Raw genomic sequence first — 15,799 nt, forward strand, 5'->3', positions numbered from 1 at the left:
TGTGACGGACAAGTGGAGGAGGGCGGGCCTGATGACTCACGCCTAAATGAACATTCATTTATCTCAAATTGACCCATCAGGGCAGCCTGTCCTGCTGAGAGCGCCTTCTTGTATACTTAATGTTAAAAAGTCACCAGCAATGACTCAGAGCTCCACGGGTGCTCTATGCTAAGTGCATTTTTAGAAAACAGTGGGCTGCTTGTTGATGTGCATCATACTATACCATGTGCTGCATATGCTCACATTATTGACACTGAAGAACAAAAACAGGAGTTTTTTTTCCATCAGCTTATTTACACAATTCAAATATACACCGGCTGTTTTCCATTTTAAAAACGTCTTATGCTGTCAGTGCATATGCCTGAGTGCATAGACATACTGTAACCAAATTCAACATTTCTTGACTGGATAAGCCTCCCCAGACCTTCAGTTTCTGCTTGTTCGTGGGCCTTGCGGCCTTCATTTTTGTCTTCAGTAAGTCAAAAGTATACTCTTGAACTCATCCCACTGCCATTCAACTTATTTGCTTGTAAAAAGTCTTGTGTTGCTTTTCTCAGTAAATCTTTTACTCTCTGTTTCCATTCAGCCAACAAAACTCAAAGCTGCTCAAGACTTTTTGTCAACAAAGAAATTGAATATTGGCTACTTCAGTGACAAAGTCAATGGTCGGATCTCAATCCGACCCAATCCAAGCTGTATTTATTTTATTTTATATTCTAAAAAATACATTCAATTACTTGAGAACTTGGGAGAAATGACGAAAAACGTCATCCCCAACCCCGACTTGCTAGGCTCACTTCGGCTCTGTTTAAAGACACGAGGAGGGTGTGGGGTGCAGTTGAGTTGTCTCACGATATCTGTGGGGGTTAACTCCACATTAATCACACAAAGTCACAGAGTTATTTTAAACCAAATCAGCAGTGTCGTGTGTGCGCGCGCGTCTTCCACTCCACTTTGGCTAGCTCACGCGTTATTTTCTCTCCTGACGTCACTTGAGACGGAACCGGTGAGAGAGAGAGACAGCGAGAGAACCGGAGAGAGGCAACCGGGCCGGAGTGGAAGCGAGGAAGCCGGGAAGCCGAACCATGGTGATGTGAACAGCCAGAACCTCATCTCTTATTGGTAGGATTTTCTGCATCTTCCGTTTTTAGCTTTTAGCCGCTATCTATGCCACTGTCTGTTTGAACGTACCACATCGCATTTGAGGCTTTTTTAGAACACAGCGCTTTCCATTCGGAAAAAAAGGAGGATTAGTGTTGTTGTATACCGATATTTCTCTGTAATAATGCCAATATTGCGGTAATATTTGGTGCTTATGTGTCTACCATAGTCAGTATGTGATAGCCAAGCACAGCAGGTGCCATGAAATCATACTACTATGTATAATCCCTCTTATTTAGACCAGTTATTTATTGTCAGGTTGGGAGAAACCCCTTGACAAGGCAGGTGATGAGGGATTCCTCTGTGCACTACCTGACTTCACTACATCAGCATTCACATCCCCATGACAACCTTTTGTCTGGATAGACTGAAGGAGGAGAGCCCTTGGATGCATTCTCAGTTTTGCCTATTTGCCTCATTATCTCATCACATTCACACAGCTATAATAATATGATAGCTAGATTATACAGGAAGAAAACTAGCAATGCCATGTCATCAGTGATAGGATATGATATGTGGGTATGAGGTGCGTTAAGAAGCAGAGTTAGGTTGCCACCTATTGTATGGAGTTAGACTGACAAGCTATATTCACAAGTCCCATTATAATGTGTTTACAAGCGAGGGCGAACAGGTGTATTACATGTACAATATGCCATTGCCAGCATGTTTTCCAAAGCATTTTGAGCACAACCCATATCGGGCGCCACAGACATAATTTACATTCCTGAGAAAATTAGTACACCCTAGGTCACAGGTGTCAAACTCAAGGCCCGGGGGCCAGATCTGGCCCGCCTCGTCATTTTATTCATTAGATAGTTAGATAGATTTGGCCCGCAAAAAGCCTGAAAATAATGTGTGTCAATCATGCACTTGACCTTTTTTCCTTCTAAATGTACGTATTCTTTCATTTTGACAGAAAAAATGTACTCTGTGCAGTTCTTCTAAACTTGAATATTATCTGATCATGCAGCAAGATATTCCATGTGTGTCTGCTTGTCACCTTGACATTCTCTCTTCACTTCTCATTTCAAAGCAAGTTACCCATCAATTTGTTAAATAGAATAATCCAATGTATGGGCAATTGTATAATAAGATCATGAGGTTATATTCATATTTATTTTCATTTATACAGTACAGTTACAAGTGGCTCTCCTCAATGAAAACGAGTTTAGCACCCCTGCCGTAGGTGTACATTGTATTACTTTATGTATTGCCATGTTAGAATGAGTCGATGTGGCTGCTAGTGACAATCAAACACTAATCCCCTGAGCAGCTGACCTACATGTCTGCCACCTTTACAGCAAAACGTTATGTCTTTATCGAATTACATCTTTGACATTTCTATGAACCCAACTTTTGACCCGTCCAAAGCTATGATGCCAAATAACGTATATGGCAAATTCCAAATGTGTTCATGTTGATTTGTGTGTTTGACAACATTTTCATGTAAGAATAACTAGTTAGCTAGGTCATTGTATCATCACCTGAGGGCATATTGACAAAATAGTTGCAAGCCCACACCTCGGGCTATTGTTTGAACTATGATCAATATTTCGCTACTAATCGATTTTTGACCCTGTTACTACTTCCATTTTCATAGACATAAACCAATCAGCTTTAAATCCACTATATGTCCACCAAGTTTGGTGATGAAAGTTGCAGAATGATTCAGCCTTGCTGTGACCTTGACCTTTATGAAACCAAGCAACCTATATGGTGAATGTGACTTTTTCACTATTTGGATAATTTACTAATAGTGATTGATGTGAATGATCAGTTAGTCAAGTAATTGTTATTAGGAAAAAATAGGATGGGACAATCCCACTCTGAATGTTCTGAACTCCTGCCTCCATGGCAACGTTGTATGGAACAGAGTAATGCTTAACAAAGGAATTATGTCATTGTTAACATCAGCAAAGATGTAGCTGAAGTTATCGTAACTGATGACAGCAAACTAGTTGAGATGGGAGCAACAGCGCCTCAGCTGGTTGCTGGTGCATCGCCTTCCATCTCTGATTGGCTGGGAGAAGTCATATGAATCTTGCTTTATAGCAGTGGTTCGCAATTATTTTCTGTCATGCCCCCCCCCCCCCACGGGGAACAGAAATGTTTTCACGCCCACTACTGAGAAACTGATCATATCTATTAATTTATCTGCACTGTACAGACTGAACACGAAACTGAAACCAGCGAAATGCAACAAAATGGAGAGCAGTGAAGCTTACACGCGTATTCAAGAGTCAAATTGCATGCTGAGTACGACAAATTCATACATGTTGGAAGGTCTGCACTAACATTAAAAGTCTCCCCTGCCTCCTCTCTGACCCTGACAGTTCACCGCGCCACCCCCCTGGGGGCCCGCCCCACTGTTCGAGAAGCACTGCTTTATAGTGACATTATTTTGACCAAAGCCTATGTTACCAAATATGGTTCCTTGATCAATAAGGGATTACTGTTAAGACTCACAATACTGTATGTGCCGTGTCAACAGCCACAGCCTTACTTGAAGAAGGGGTAGAGAGTGTGTGTACAGTCATGGGGAAGGACTACTACAAGACCCTGGGCATCCCCAAGGGCTCCAACGAGGAGGAGATCAAGAAGGCCTATCGGCGCATGGCCCTGCGCTTCCACCCTGATAAGAATACGGAAGCCAACGCGGAGGAGAAGTTCAAGGAGATTGCAGAGGCCTACGAAGTGCTCAGCGACCCTAAGAAGAGGCTGGTCTATGATCAGCTGGGGGAGGAAGGTAAGGGGAGAGTTTATGTCCTGGAGTTGTCAATGAGAAGACCTACTGATGGCTTTACAACAACTCCAGTACAATCAAATGGGATCCAACACAAGAGCTGGATGAAAAATGTTACCTTTACAACGATAGGATATCAAAAAGATGCAGTGCAGTTCTATGTCACGGTGATGAAACATGTACAGTATATGATCATCATATATCAACAAAACTGAGCCTTATTATCTTTGTCAAGGATTTTGTTGATATTGTTTTGGATCTCATTACATTTTGCAGATGTACTGTACTCAGTGTTCTGACCAGTGGGTGTAGTTGTTGAAATAGTTCATTTTGAGTTCATTTGAGGCTCTCAATCACTAAGCATACAGACATATGGCCAAGGTAGGTGAGATATGAATAGCAGCGACTGCTGGAGTTTGCATCTGTGGGTGTTTTGTGTCAAGTTAGGTGTGTGTAGGTGTGTGTGTTTTTGGATGGAGTTTCCTGATATCTGATGATTTTTCCCACCTACATTATTTTTAAAAGATCAGTGATGCTATGGCATTTTTGTGCCGCCCATTTGTGCTGTGCTCCTTTGCTGTAGTACACACTCTTGTCTATTTTGGACACAATCCTGCATCTGGACCTCATATTGGTGTGGGAACCACAGTATAGCTTGTCCTCACTAGCGTCGCGGGGGTATGCTGGAGCCTATCCCAGCTGACATTACGCGAGAGGCAGGGTACAGCCTGGACTGGTCGTAGTTCACAACATGATATCACAATATTTGCCATCTGTTATTACAATATAGTGGGGCTGTCACAAAATCTCTTGTCACAAGATCTCGCAAGATTAAAATGTGACAAGATTTCTTGTTCAGAAAAAACAGTCTCGTGGGTATTATTGGCCTGGGTCTAGGTATGTAAATCTCTTTGTGATAGAGGATTCGATTCAAATCTAGATACACATTTTGCTGGTCTCAATATATTGCCATGTGCATGCGTGTCTGTTTTCCTCGTCTCTTGCCTCCAAACAGGCAGGCTCACTTTGTGCATTGGTTTCAGCACCAGCATTTGTTCCATAAAACAACGGCATGAACTGAGTGAGACCTTTTGTCAGTCATACACACTCTTTGTCTCGGTGGGTGGAGGCGGGAGCATACACACAGAGTGCAGAAGAGTAGTAGCAACGTAGTAACGTAGTAACGTAGTAGGAAGTACATTAGTAGATTGTTTTACTTTTATTAAAAGTAATGTTAAAATCTAATTTTGTCTCGTCCTTGTGATTGTGTAATAGTGATTGTGCAATAATGACATATACAGTAGTATGCATGTAAAGTTAATTGGAAAGTCTAAAATGTCCATTTGTCTATACTGTATGTGCCCTGAGATTGATTGGTGACCAGTCCCGAGTGTACCCCGCCTCTCACCCAAAGTCAGCTGGGATAGGCTCCAGCTCACCCGTGACCCAGAACAAGATAAGCGGCATAAAATGAACGAGCGTTGTGAGAGTTATTGTTACATGAGGTATCAACTTTTTTTTGCAGGTTTAAAGACAGGGGGCAGCAGCTCTTCAGGTGCTCCTGGTACGTCAACACACCACTACACTTTCCATGGAGACCCCCACGCCACCTTTGCGTCCTTCTTCGGGGGCTCCAACCCCTTCGACATGTTTTTCGGCGCAAACCGCAGCCACGGTCGTGGCAACGGCTTCTCCTTCCACAACGACCACAGTAACGACACCGAGCAGGACATGGACATGGAGGACGATGAGTCCTTCACTCACTTCGGGAGGCACTTCGCTTTTCCTGGAGGGATGAACAACGGCTTCCCAGCGGAAGGCCGCAGAAGGAGGGGTGGACCCTCAGAGCGCCAGGGGGCAGCTCGAAAGCACCAGGACCCCCCGGTGGTCCACGAGTTGATGATCTCGCTGGAAGAGATCTTCCTCGGCTGCACAAAACGCATGAAGATCACCCGCCGTAGGCTGAATCCAGATGGAAGGAGCATGAGGACCGAGGACAAGATTCTCAATATTGTGATCAAGAAGGGCTGGAAGGAGGGGACCAAGATCACCTTCCCTAAGGAAGGAGACCAGACCCCTGAAAATATCCCTGCTGACATTGCCTTTGTGCTTAAAGACAAGGGACATGCCCACTTCAAGAGAGACGGTTCCAACATTATCTACAACTGCAAGATTAGTCTCAAAGAGGTGCGTCTGTTCCATCTCCTCACTCATGCATCAACACTGTAACACTGTAACACTTCATTAGGCATTAAGCACACTGCTGTCATACAATAGGTAAACATTCAAACTATCAGCTTTTATAAGGCAAGGAAGCACATTTAGTAAATTAATTACATTGAAATTGACAGGCAGTAGAACCATCGCTTCTAGCCAATCAGCAAAGAAAAGTAATAATCAAGTTATCATGAAATACAATGAAGAAACTATATTACAAAATTCTAAATTCATATTCTAATGTTTATTTTAATACTGTCAGAGAGGTATTGGTTTAACATTCTGCTTATTATTGTGGTTGTAGTTTGCAGTTACCCCTCCCATCATATAAATAAGCTAAGATAATACTAGAAACAGCATCTAGTAAGTGTCCACACCACTGCAATGAAAAATGTGCAGGCGGAACAAATGTTGTGGCCAGTGAGCGCTCTTTTACATCCTTTTCTTTCACTCAGCCTTGGGGCATCCCGTCACAGTAGTGTGGTAAATGCGATGTCCTTGTGTGACTGGCTCGCAGCCGCCGTGCTGCTCTTGTTCTGTCTGCTTTGTAAATAGAAGCAGGCAGCCCCATAGGAAGCTGCGCGTGGTGGATCTAAACATGCATGCAGGCAGCTTCTGCAAGTGTATTTTAGCAGTCAAAGATAGACCGGTGTATGACGGTTGTCTGCTATTACTGTGACTGGCACATTTAATCAGCTGCCGCCCACAAGGTCAACGAGTGCTGCACGACTCAGACTTCATAGTCTTTGAACTACACAACGTTTAATGTCTCTAATAGCTCCCACTTACTGGTCTGCACTGGATAAGTGGCAGATGTTCTGTAAAATGTTGTTATTTGGACTCAAGTCAAACAAATTTCAGACTCACCTTATGTGCTGGGAATAAATGGCAACATACAGTATTTGAGTGTGTCTAGCCACATGAAGTACTTCATAAAACCTGCACAAAGATTATGATTACACTGAACACCCACCACAGCCAAACACTTTAGACTTAAGAGTGATGCAGCTCAAGTAGGGATTGGGGAGAGAGATGTGGGGTGGGAGGAGGTTGGTGTTGTAACCGGGGAATATTATGGAAGTGGGTCAGATGATTCAATAGCCAAAGCAAACAGGAGCTCTTGTTCCATCCCTGAAGATGTAACACTAAATACTGCAATGTGTACAACACATAGTCAACATATACAGGTGCACTGGCAGGAAATAAAATGTGGCCCAAAAGGTTCAGGACCCAAAAGTGGGTCGCCAAGCTGCTTTCAGTGGGTCGCGGGTCTATGCCTAGGCGTGCCACTTTATCAAACTTGAGCAGGAGGGGAAAGACATCGAGTGGGTCCGTCCGACACACAGCTGCGAATACCTGCTGGAGAAGAGCGCGCCATAAAGAGAGGACAGCATTTCACCACGTTGGATTGCAAAAAGATATTTGAGAAGTTTGAGTGGAACAAAAATCTGCAATTTGGGTTGGCGCAGGCCATTGAGGGGTAAAGGTGGGTCCCGCAGCCAAACCAGTTGAGAACCACTGGCTTAGAGCAGGTAATGTCATCATCGAGTTCATGGCACTACAGTACACTACATTAGTTACCCTAACACAGTCCAATATAAGCTATAATGCAATATAAGCTCCTAATGCTCACTTTTGATCGGCACTGACAAACTTGATAAACCCTCCATATCGTGTTTCAGACATTATCAATCTCATTAGATTGGGCAGGTGTACCTAATCAAGTGTCCAGTATCATTATGGGCTGCCAGGCATGTGTTCCCTTCACTGTGACAGGAGTCAGAAGCAATTTGAGAGCTCAGAGTGAGTGAAACACACTGATTTACATTTCCCATGCTCTGTCCTCATCCGTGTGATTGGCAAGGACAGACTGGGACTGCTGTGTTTTTCAAACCTGTCAGAGCTCATGCATACTGGGGAAAATAACATCTCCACTGCCACTCATCTGGGGAGATTTTCCACAAGATATTAGACTGTGTCAGTGGGAACATCTTTGAGGTCCGAGGTCACTGATGTTGGACCCGAGAAAGGGTCTGCTGGCCCACAATCCCAGTTCTAGTTTATCCTTGTTTTGTGCACTGGGGCACAGTCATGCTGGAACGGAAAAGTGTCTTCCCACAGAGTTGGAAGCGTACAAAGAGGTGTGTCTCACAAAGGAAGTGGCGTTGAAACCACTCTATGTGTGAGCCAATGAAGTGTTCAAGTGAAGAGGATGAGCCTGTAGCGGACGTCACAGACTAAAAGTAGTGCAGCATTGTGAGCGAGAAGAGCCTGGCTGATGTCACGGCTTGAAAAGTCATCCAGTACTACAGGGGGGCAGCTGCTCTGCTTACCAGACTCCCCCGAACCCATTCACCCTCCCCTCGGTGAACAAGTCTGACCCTGTTGGTTAAAATTTCTACCAGACGAGACAAGAACATCCCCAAAGAGTAACACAACATTGTGTGTGTGTGTAATGACACTGAGTGGCTTAACTTGGAACCTGAGCAGGTGTCAGTCCAGACATCACTGTTACATCATATACTGTATGTCTGCTTGCCTGGGATGGATGCCAAAAAAACTGCACTCTAAAGCTGAACTTCTGCCATGACTGTTATAGCTTATTTTGATGTATAGATCGACCCCAAAAATGCAAACGTACAGTATTTTGCACATTTAGTACACAATATTTTGTATATCTACTCCAATCTACTTGAACTCAAATGTGAAAAGTTTGATGATATTATTTCATGTAGGCAGATAGATCCTAAAATGTTTTAGAATCATTGGACGTCATTGGCTGTCCAGACTTTTTCCACTGAGGGCCATATGCTGAAAAATGAAAGGATGCAAGGGCCACTGGGCGTATAGGTATGCTAAGAAGTTATATATATGCAAAGAAAAAACTGCAGGTGAAAAAGCCAATTATTAATATGAACTTCAGTCTTTATCTTATCTTAATATTATGACTTTATTCCCATAATATTTTGACTTTATTCTCATAATTTTATTATAACTTTTTTCCCCGCCTTAATTTTTCAATTATGTTTGTTTGTTTGTTTGTTTATTTAGGAAGGTGCCGGAACTTTAACAAAGAACATTTCTATTTTTTGTTTGCAACATTACGTTACTAATTAGTTTTAACTGCCTTGTCTTGAAGCTACTTTTTCCTGACTTTTCTTCAGCCTTTTTTTTATAATGCCTGTCGTTGTATAACATTTGCACAGAAAGTGCTTATGTGGAATATAATGGTCAGTCAGTGATTTGTATGTAAAATGGTTGTTAACGTGATGAGGCACGCTTATGAAGAAACGTGGGAAGTCCTGATAAGCAACAATGTCTGCATTTAGTTTATGGCAATGATTTGACTGGATTCATTAGGCGTTGTGATAAGACGGGGAGGTTTTATGTGTGCGTGTGTGTGTGTGTGCGTGCATGCGTGTGTGTGACAAGCCCTCCATCTATTTACGAGCTCAAGCTATTCCTCCCTCTCTTCATTAGCTCTGGCTATGACAACTCTGCTAAAATTAGTCCTCCCCGCACCCCAACAAGGATACACACACACACATTGACACCAAGAAGTTTTCCACTACAGGTCATGTTTTTCTCGCGCTCTGCATGGAGTCTCAGAGTTATACACACACTTAAACTTGGCACTTTGACTCGTTCGTGTCTCATCGTGTTTATAGAGGATAAACTTCATGGAAAGATGATGTCGTCAACATACTTGTGATTTATTGCCCTTCTTTTGCTCTACAGGCCTTGTGCGGCTGCACAGTTAGCATCCCCACGCTGGAAAAGCACATCATCTCGCTGCCGTGTCACGACATCATCAAACCCGGAACGGTGAAGCGACTCAGAGGGGAAGGCCTTCCTTTCCCAAAGAACCCTTCACAGCGCGGGGACCTCATTGTGGAGTTTTCAGTTCGTTTTCCCGACAGGATCCCGCCTCAGTCCCGAGAGATTATCAGACTCCACCTGCCTCCATCATAAGAAGATTCAGAGACAAATATGGTGACTGAAACATCCTCTACATCGTGAACAAGCCCCTCGTGAGTCATGTTAGTGCATTCGGCATTTAACAAGTCCTCTGGTGTGAGGTTACACAGTCACTTCATTAGGTACACTCGCACAATGTAATGAAAATCCTGCCTTTACAAAGAGAATAATGCATCAGTTATTTCATTTCATTTTATGAGAGCGTACTACATTTTATTCACAAGTTTTTTTAATGTTTCTTGAAAAAGATGTATTGTCCAAATGTCCTCAAATAGTGGCCACCACTTAGTAATAATAGAGGCCACGCCTCAATTAATTGCCAACTGTGTGGCAAAAAACGCCTCACCTCAAATAAATGAGCCTTTTTGACCCTCAAGAAAAAAAATAACAGGTGGGTCTACACACCTTACATGATACCACCATGTCTCGTTGTCAAATGAACAATTATTTAACCATTTATACATGTATTAATGAACCATTTGTACAATACAATTGAATTAATAATATCAATTAATTTTTGGGAAATTATAAAAAACACGTTGTATCATATCATCTATAATATTTATTTCAGTAGATATGTGTATGTATTTTATTATATTTAGACTTTTTATTATTTATTTATTTGTATTATTATTTTATTTAAATTAGTACCATTGTAAAAAAACAAAAAAACAATGCTCTTATACAAATCAAACAAAAGGCCCCCTAAACGCCTTACCTCTAAAAATAATGTCTGGTACTTTCTGCAGCTGAGTAAATCGCACCAGTCCACTATGAGAGGAAATACAGTATAGGAGAAAATATCAGATTTGGAATTGTTGACGTTTTTATGGGCTGAACACAGGTGACTTTTATTCGATTTTTTGTTTTTTACCCCCAAAATCTTGTTTTTGAATGATCGTGTCAGCCGTTTTTTCTGCTCCAACTGTGTGAGGTGTGTCTACTTCTGCACAAAAGTTTCCCAACAGCACCGTTTACTCCTACCTGGACTGTACCAGCATCCTCAGCGTGTCCAGCACACAGACCACACCTTCTTTCAGTCTAGCGAAGCGTTGTACTTGAAGTCTGCAGGCTATCTGTCTGTCACTATCAGTTGCTGTGTGCTGCAGTGCCACATCACTCTTAAGGTGATGGAATGCGCTTTCAAATGACAATCACTCTCAAACACAAGGATAAGCTCTGAATCTGCACAGAAAATCGGTGCTTTCCGTTTAGGAGCCGTCAGGCTCCACACCGCCACACAGCCAGGCTATGTATGTGCCTTAACCCGGTGTCATACCACGCACACACACACACACACACACACACACACACACACACACACACAGGTAACACTGTAACACACAAGGAGCCATGTTAAATGCACACCAGATAAGCATCAGTAAGCCAGCCATCATATTGTACTGTATTCCAATAAAACCTTTCAGCATCCTACTACCAAGGACAGGTTGGACTTCCCAGAGGAATATGAAGCAAGATTTAAACATGTAGTGAAACGAAGAGTCCATACTTGTAGTTCCTCTGCGGAAAGCCATCGTTCTTGTTATTTTCCTCTGCTTTCTTTTGCGTCATTTGAAGGCCATGTCTTGGTGCTACTGTGAGCAGTGCCATAAATAGACTCTCTCTGTGTCTACTTTCTTTCCTTTTCCCAAAGTATATTTATTCATATTTAAAAACTGCTTCTGCCATATGTAACATGTGTACTTTGTTACTTGCACTTTTTTAAAAAGTTGAAGCCCTTGTAGGATTTGGAACTGGGCGCCTGCTGTTCCATGTCTCAGCTGGAGGGAGCGACGTTAAGCCTCCTTGGCCCTTTCTACTGTACTCTTGTAAACAACAGCAATCAAATGTGTGTGTGGTTTGGTCATATACACTCATTGGCCATAACATGAGGCACACCTGCACAGTCTAATGAGACCTGCCTAAAAGCATTACATTACATTGTGCAGGCGTGCCTAATGAAGTGCATTACATGTACAATAAATAGTAATAAATAGGGGTGTCACGAGTCACTGGGTTCAGAAGACGAGAATGACATTGAAAAAATAAAAAATATATATACTGCAATCTACTAATGTGATTTCTACTACGTCACACTCTGCTGCACTCTGTGTGTATGCTACCGGCCCCGCCTCCACCTACTGAGAGAAAGAAACTGTATGACTGACTAAAGGGCTCACTGTGTTCACATGCGAAGTTGCTGAACACAATGCACAGAGTGAATCCGCTTCCTGCCTGTTTGGAGGCGGCAGACGAGGAAAACAGACGCGCGTGCACATGGCAATATACCGAGGCAGGCAAAATGGTCTATTTCAGTTTTAATTTATTGTGTGATTTATTTATTTATTATCCTGCCCACGAGACGTTTTTTTGGGAAGGACAAATCTTGTCACATTCTAATCTCACGAGAGCTTGTGACACCCCTGGTAGTAAATACATGCAGGATGGTGACACGACCGCAAAGTAGGCTTGGATGACATTTGTGAGTGTGTGTGATCCTAATGTGAAGTTGACTGGACTGCTGGACTCACCGCTTGTGTGCCAATATTCAATGTTTTCAGATGCCAACAAATAAACCAAATGTTTCAACCTGGTGGTTTCTGTACGATCATTTGTAGTAATACGATCAGAGTGCTCTTGGTACATTTTTATGAGTTGGCTATCACATCAACGAGATACTGAATATTTAACTTTGTACACAATAAAGAACACCGTATTGACCCGAATATTTGACTAAGCAAGTCAGAAAAAGACCAACAGGTGGTGCGAAATGGTTTCTCTCTAAGGCAGTCTGAGGTTTTCTTCCTGTCACTCACATGTGACCTGAAATAATGCAACTAAGGATGTCCGATATTATCGGCCCACCGATACTTTCGGTCCTGATAAAAATATAGTATTGGTCAATATCGGTATCAGGATTTTTCCCTATAGTGAAAGCCGATAATAAACATAATGCTGCATATAGGCCAACGGGTTCCCGTATTTTCCAGCGCACAAATAACCTCATCAAGCCGCCTCTCAAGCGTGTAAACAACCACGCGTGGCTAGTAGCAAACTAGCTAGCTACTTCTATTCCATCCATCCATTCTATGCTGCTTATCCTCACTAGTAGGAAAGTTACAATTTCCAGAAGTAAGCGACGGTAAAAATCTGACACTTACTAGGAGACGTCCGCGAAAATGCTGCTTTTTCATGTGATATCAGGTGTATTTACGTTAGTATACATGTTTGCTAGGTAGATTACTTCTTCCTCTTCAATTATGTATCGGATTTATACTGACAATTGGACCACCTCCATTCATACGACGGCTTTGAATGTTAAGCCCAACTTTAAGCCTTTCAAACTCATGGATCGGAGCTTCAGGACAAGATAAAAGGTATGTAGGATATAAATTCACTTAAATATCTATCTGCAGATGAAATTTCATTCAAATCTGATGGTGCGAAATATGTTAATTTTGGCCCGGAATTACTGTGTAAATGTCATTTGCAGTGTAGCGTGGAAACAAATACAGCGTGCTGCTGTACTAAGAGTGCTAGCCATACATGAAAATTATGACACTTGATTTTCTTCCCTGGACATTTTGATGATCAAAAAATATAAATGGCTACTCTGTTGACTTTTAAAACAAATGTCACAGATTAAGCCTAATCGCAAGTACTTCTCAGATGTTTTCCAATGTTGTTTACAGCCACGTTGACAAGCTAATTGCTGATACTGTACCCCTTAACTTCACAACAGATATGTGTTAATTCCACGACAGGAGATATGTGTGTTACACATATCGGTATCGTCTGATATCGGTATAGGAAATTGAGAGTTGTTGGACAATATCGGCGTATTGGTTATCGGCAAAAAAGCCAACATCGGACATCCCTCGCAATAACACTTGTTATTTCACTTCTATACACATTTTCTTTTTTTGCCTTTGATTTTGTCTTTGAAAAGTTTTTCGTCTTATATTCATGCCTGTAAACCCTCCCATTTTTCCCGGGAACTTTTACTTTATTTTGTCCTTCTTTCCAGCCACCCTCCCGTTTAAATAGTGTCCTGTAAATTTCCCCTATTTTAACTTTCATCCAAAAAAAAAGGGAAACCAGGAACAGCAAAGTGCAACAATATCTCAGCTCAAAACTAACATAAATTCCGGTGTACAAGCCGCACCCACTAAATTTAGAACTAAAAACATATTTAACTTATATAAGTTAGGCAATATCAGTGTGTAAGCCGCACATGTCCACGTCATAAAGTGGCATGTTATGGCATGCACGAGTCCGTGAGGACCAGCTAGCTCTTTATGTGACAGCAGCCTATCATGAGCTATGAAAAAACTCCCAACGAGCTTGTCAACCCATTGTAATTTGCAGGAGGTCATTACTCAATATAGACGTCTGAATCACGGTTTCATCTTCCAAACAACATTAAACTCATCACACAGCAACTAACACTCAAACGTTATACCTCACAAATATATAAAACATATATCAATACAAATTTAATAGGGAAAAAAAACAACACTTTAAAGTGTTTCCATAATACATTTTATTGGAGGAGCATATAGTGCAGAGAAAACGCCGCTGCAATGATGCTTCCATTATGGGAAAACTTTAAAATGTTTGTTTTTTTAAATTTTTAGTCATATTGGGATATGTTTGTATATTTACGTCTACACATTTTGAGTATTAAGTTGCTGTGTGATAAATTGAGTGGCGTGAGGAAAGTGTTCTAGTCAGACTGTTTTGTTATACTGGTATATACTTGTATACTGACCTCGACGGCCAATGGGTTGACAAGCTTGTTGCAAGTGCACTGATAGCTTGTGATTGGCTCCAATCATCTGCTGCGCGAGAGACAGCACAACCTCCCTACTATGGCAACCCAAAGAAATCTGCCCCATGGTACACTTCCCATGCTCGTGAGCTCAAACATAAAACACAAAAATTGGACAGAAAATGGCATTCCACCTATTCATAAAAAAAAATCATTCAGCCTGGAAAGAGAACCTTAGAAATTACAGCTCACTACTCATCTTTAAGTGAATCAAATAACCACCTGCGATAGCCTGGCGGCCAGTCCAGGGTGTATTGTCACTGAGGGGTGATGGTGGGTCCCACAACCAAACCAGTTGTGTCTACTATATCGGGTAATAGGAGTGTAAAAGTGACTATAGGGGTGTTACTTCATGTCTAAAGGGCTCTAACTATGAAAATATTCCAATTTGTAAATAAGGAATGCTACTTTGTGGAAATTTACTTCACTATTAAATTCACTCCATCATTGCGTTTCACTCCGGTCCTGTAGGTGGCAGTATCACAGAATGGATGCCAACTGAACGGCGCAGCATACTGTTCTATCTGCCCGATCATTGCCGTAGGTGGCTGCAATGCAAGTGGTCTGTAACAGCAAAAAGTGAAAATAAACCAATCAACCTGCACCAAAATGTAGGAAATATCTACATAGTTTCATGCAAACTGCAATTTTTACCCTTCGAATAAACAATCTAAGTGACTGTTGCAAGATCGGCCAATCGGAGGAATGCTACTGATTCCCGATCGCGATGCTGGAGATATTTTGGAAGCCTCTGAGCTGCTGTGCTGAGTCCAGTGGAGTTTGTACATCAGCTTTAGTTACACATAAACAAAGGGAGACTTTGACCTCGGATGGGTCGTCGCTCTCTTACGACCAAAAACAGAAGATCC

At 42.0% G+C, this 15,799-nt stretch overlaps 1 protein-coding gene across 1 annotated transcript; it reads left to right on the forward strand.

Annotated features, from left to right (window-relative positions):
* Positions 1-967: 967 nt before the first annotated feature.
* On the forward strand, positions 968-12,945 carry dnajb5 (DnaJ heat shock protein family (Hsp40) member B5). Its single transcript, XM_054773127.1, has 4 exons — positions 968-1,122; positions 3,653-3,907; positions 5,430-6,091; positions 9,860-12,945. The coding sequence occupies exons 2-4, from the start codon at positions 3,697-3,699 to the stop codon at positions 10,091-10,093; spliced, it is 1,107 nt and encodes a 368-aa protein (XP_054629102.1). The 5' UTR covers positions 968-1,122; positions 3,653-3,696; the 3' UTR covers positions 10,094-12,945.
* The last annotated feature ends 2,854 nt before the right edge of the window (positions 12,946-15,799 follow it).

Source organism: Dunckerocampus dactyliophorus, chromosome 4, assembly GCF_027744805.1.
Source record: "Dunckerocampus dactyliophorus isolate RoL2022-P2 chromosome 4, RoL_Ddac_1.1, whole genome shotgun sequence".
Taxonomy (NCBI): domain Eukaryota; kingdom Metazoa; phylum Chordata; class Actinopteri; order Syngnathiformes; family Syngnathidae; genus Dunckerocampus; species Dunckerocampus dactyliophorus.

Bases quoted from the DNA above. Each gene is read 5' to 3' on its own strand.
- dnajb5 (XM_054773127.1), top strand. From the start codon at position 3,697: ATGGGGAAGGACTACTACAAGACCCTGGGCATCCCCAAGGGCTCCAAC. The intron at 3,908-5,429 runs GTAAGGGGAGAG...TTTTTTTTGCAG, and splicing joins TGATCAGCTGGGGGAGGAAG to GTTTAAAGACAGGGGGCAGC. The intron at 6,092-9,859 runs GTGCGTCTGTTC...TTTGCTCTACAG, and splicing joins GCAAGATTAGTCTCAAAGAG to GCCTTGTGCGGCTGCACAGT.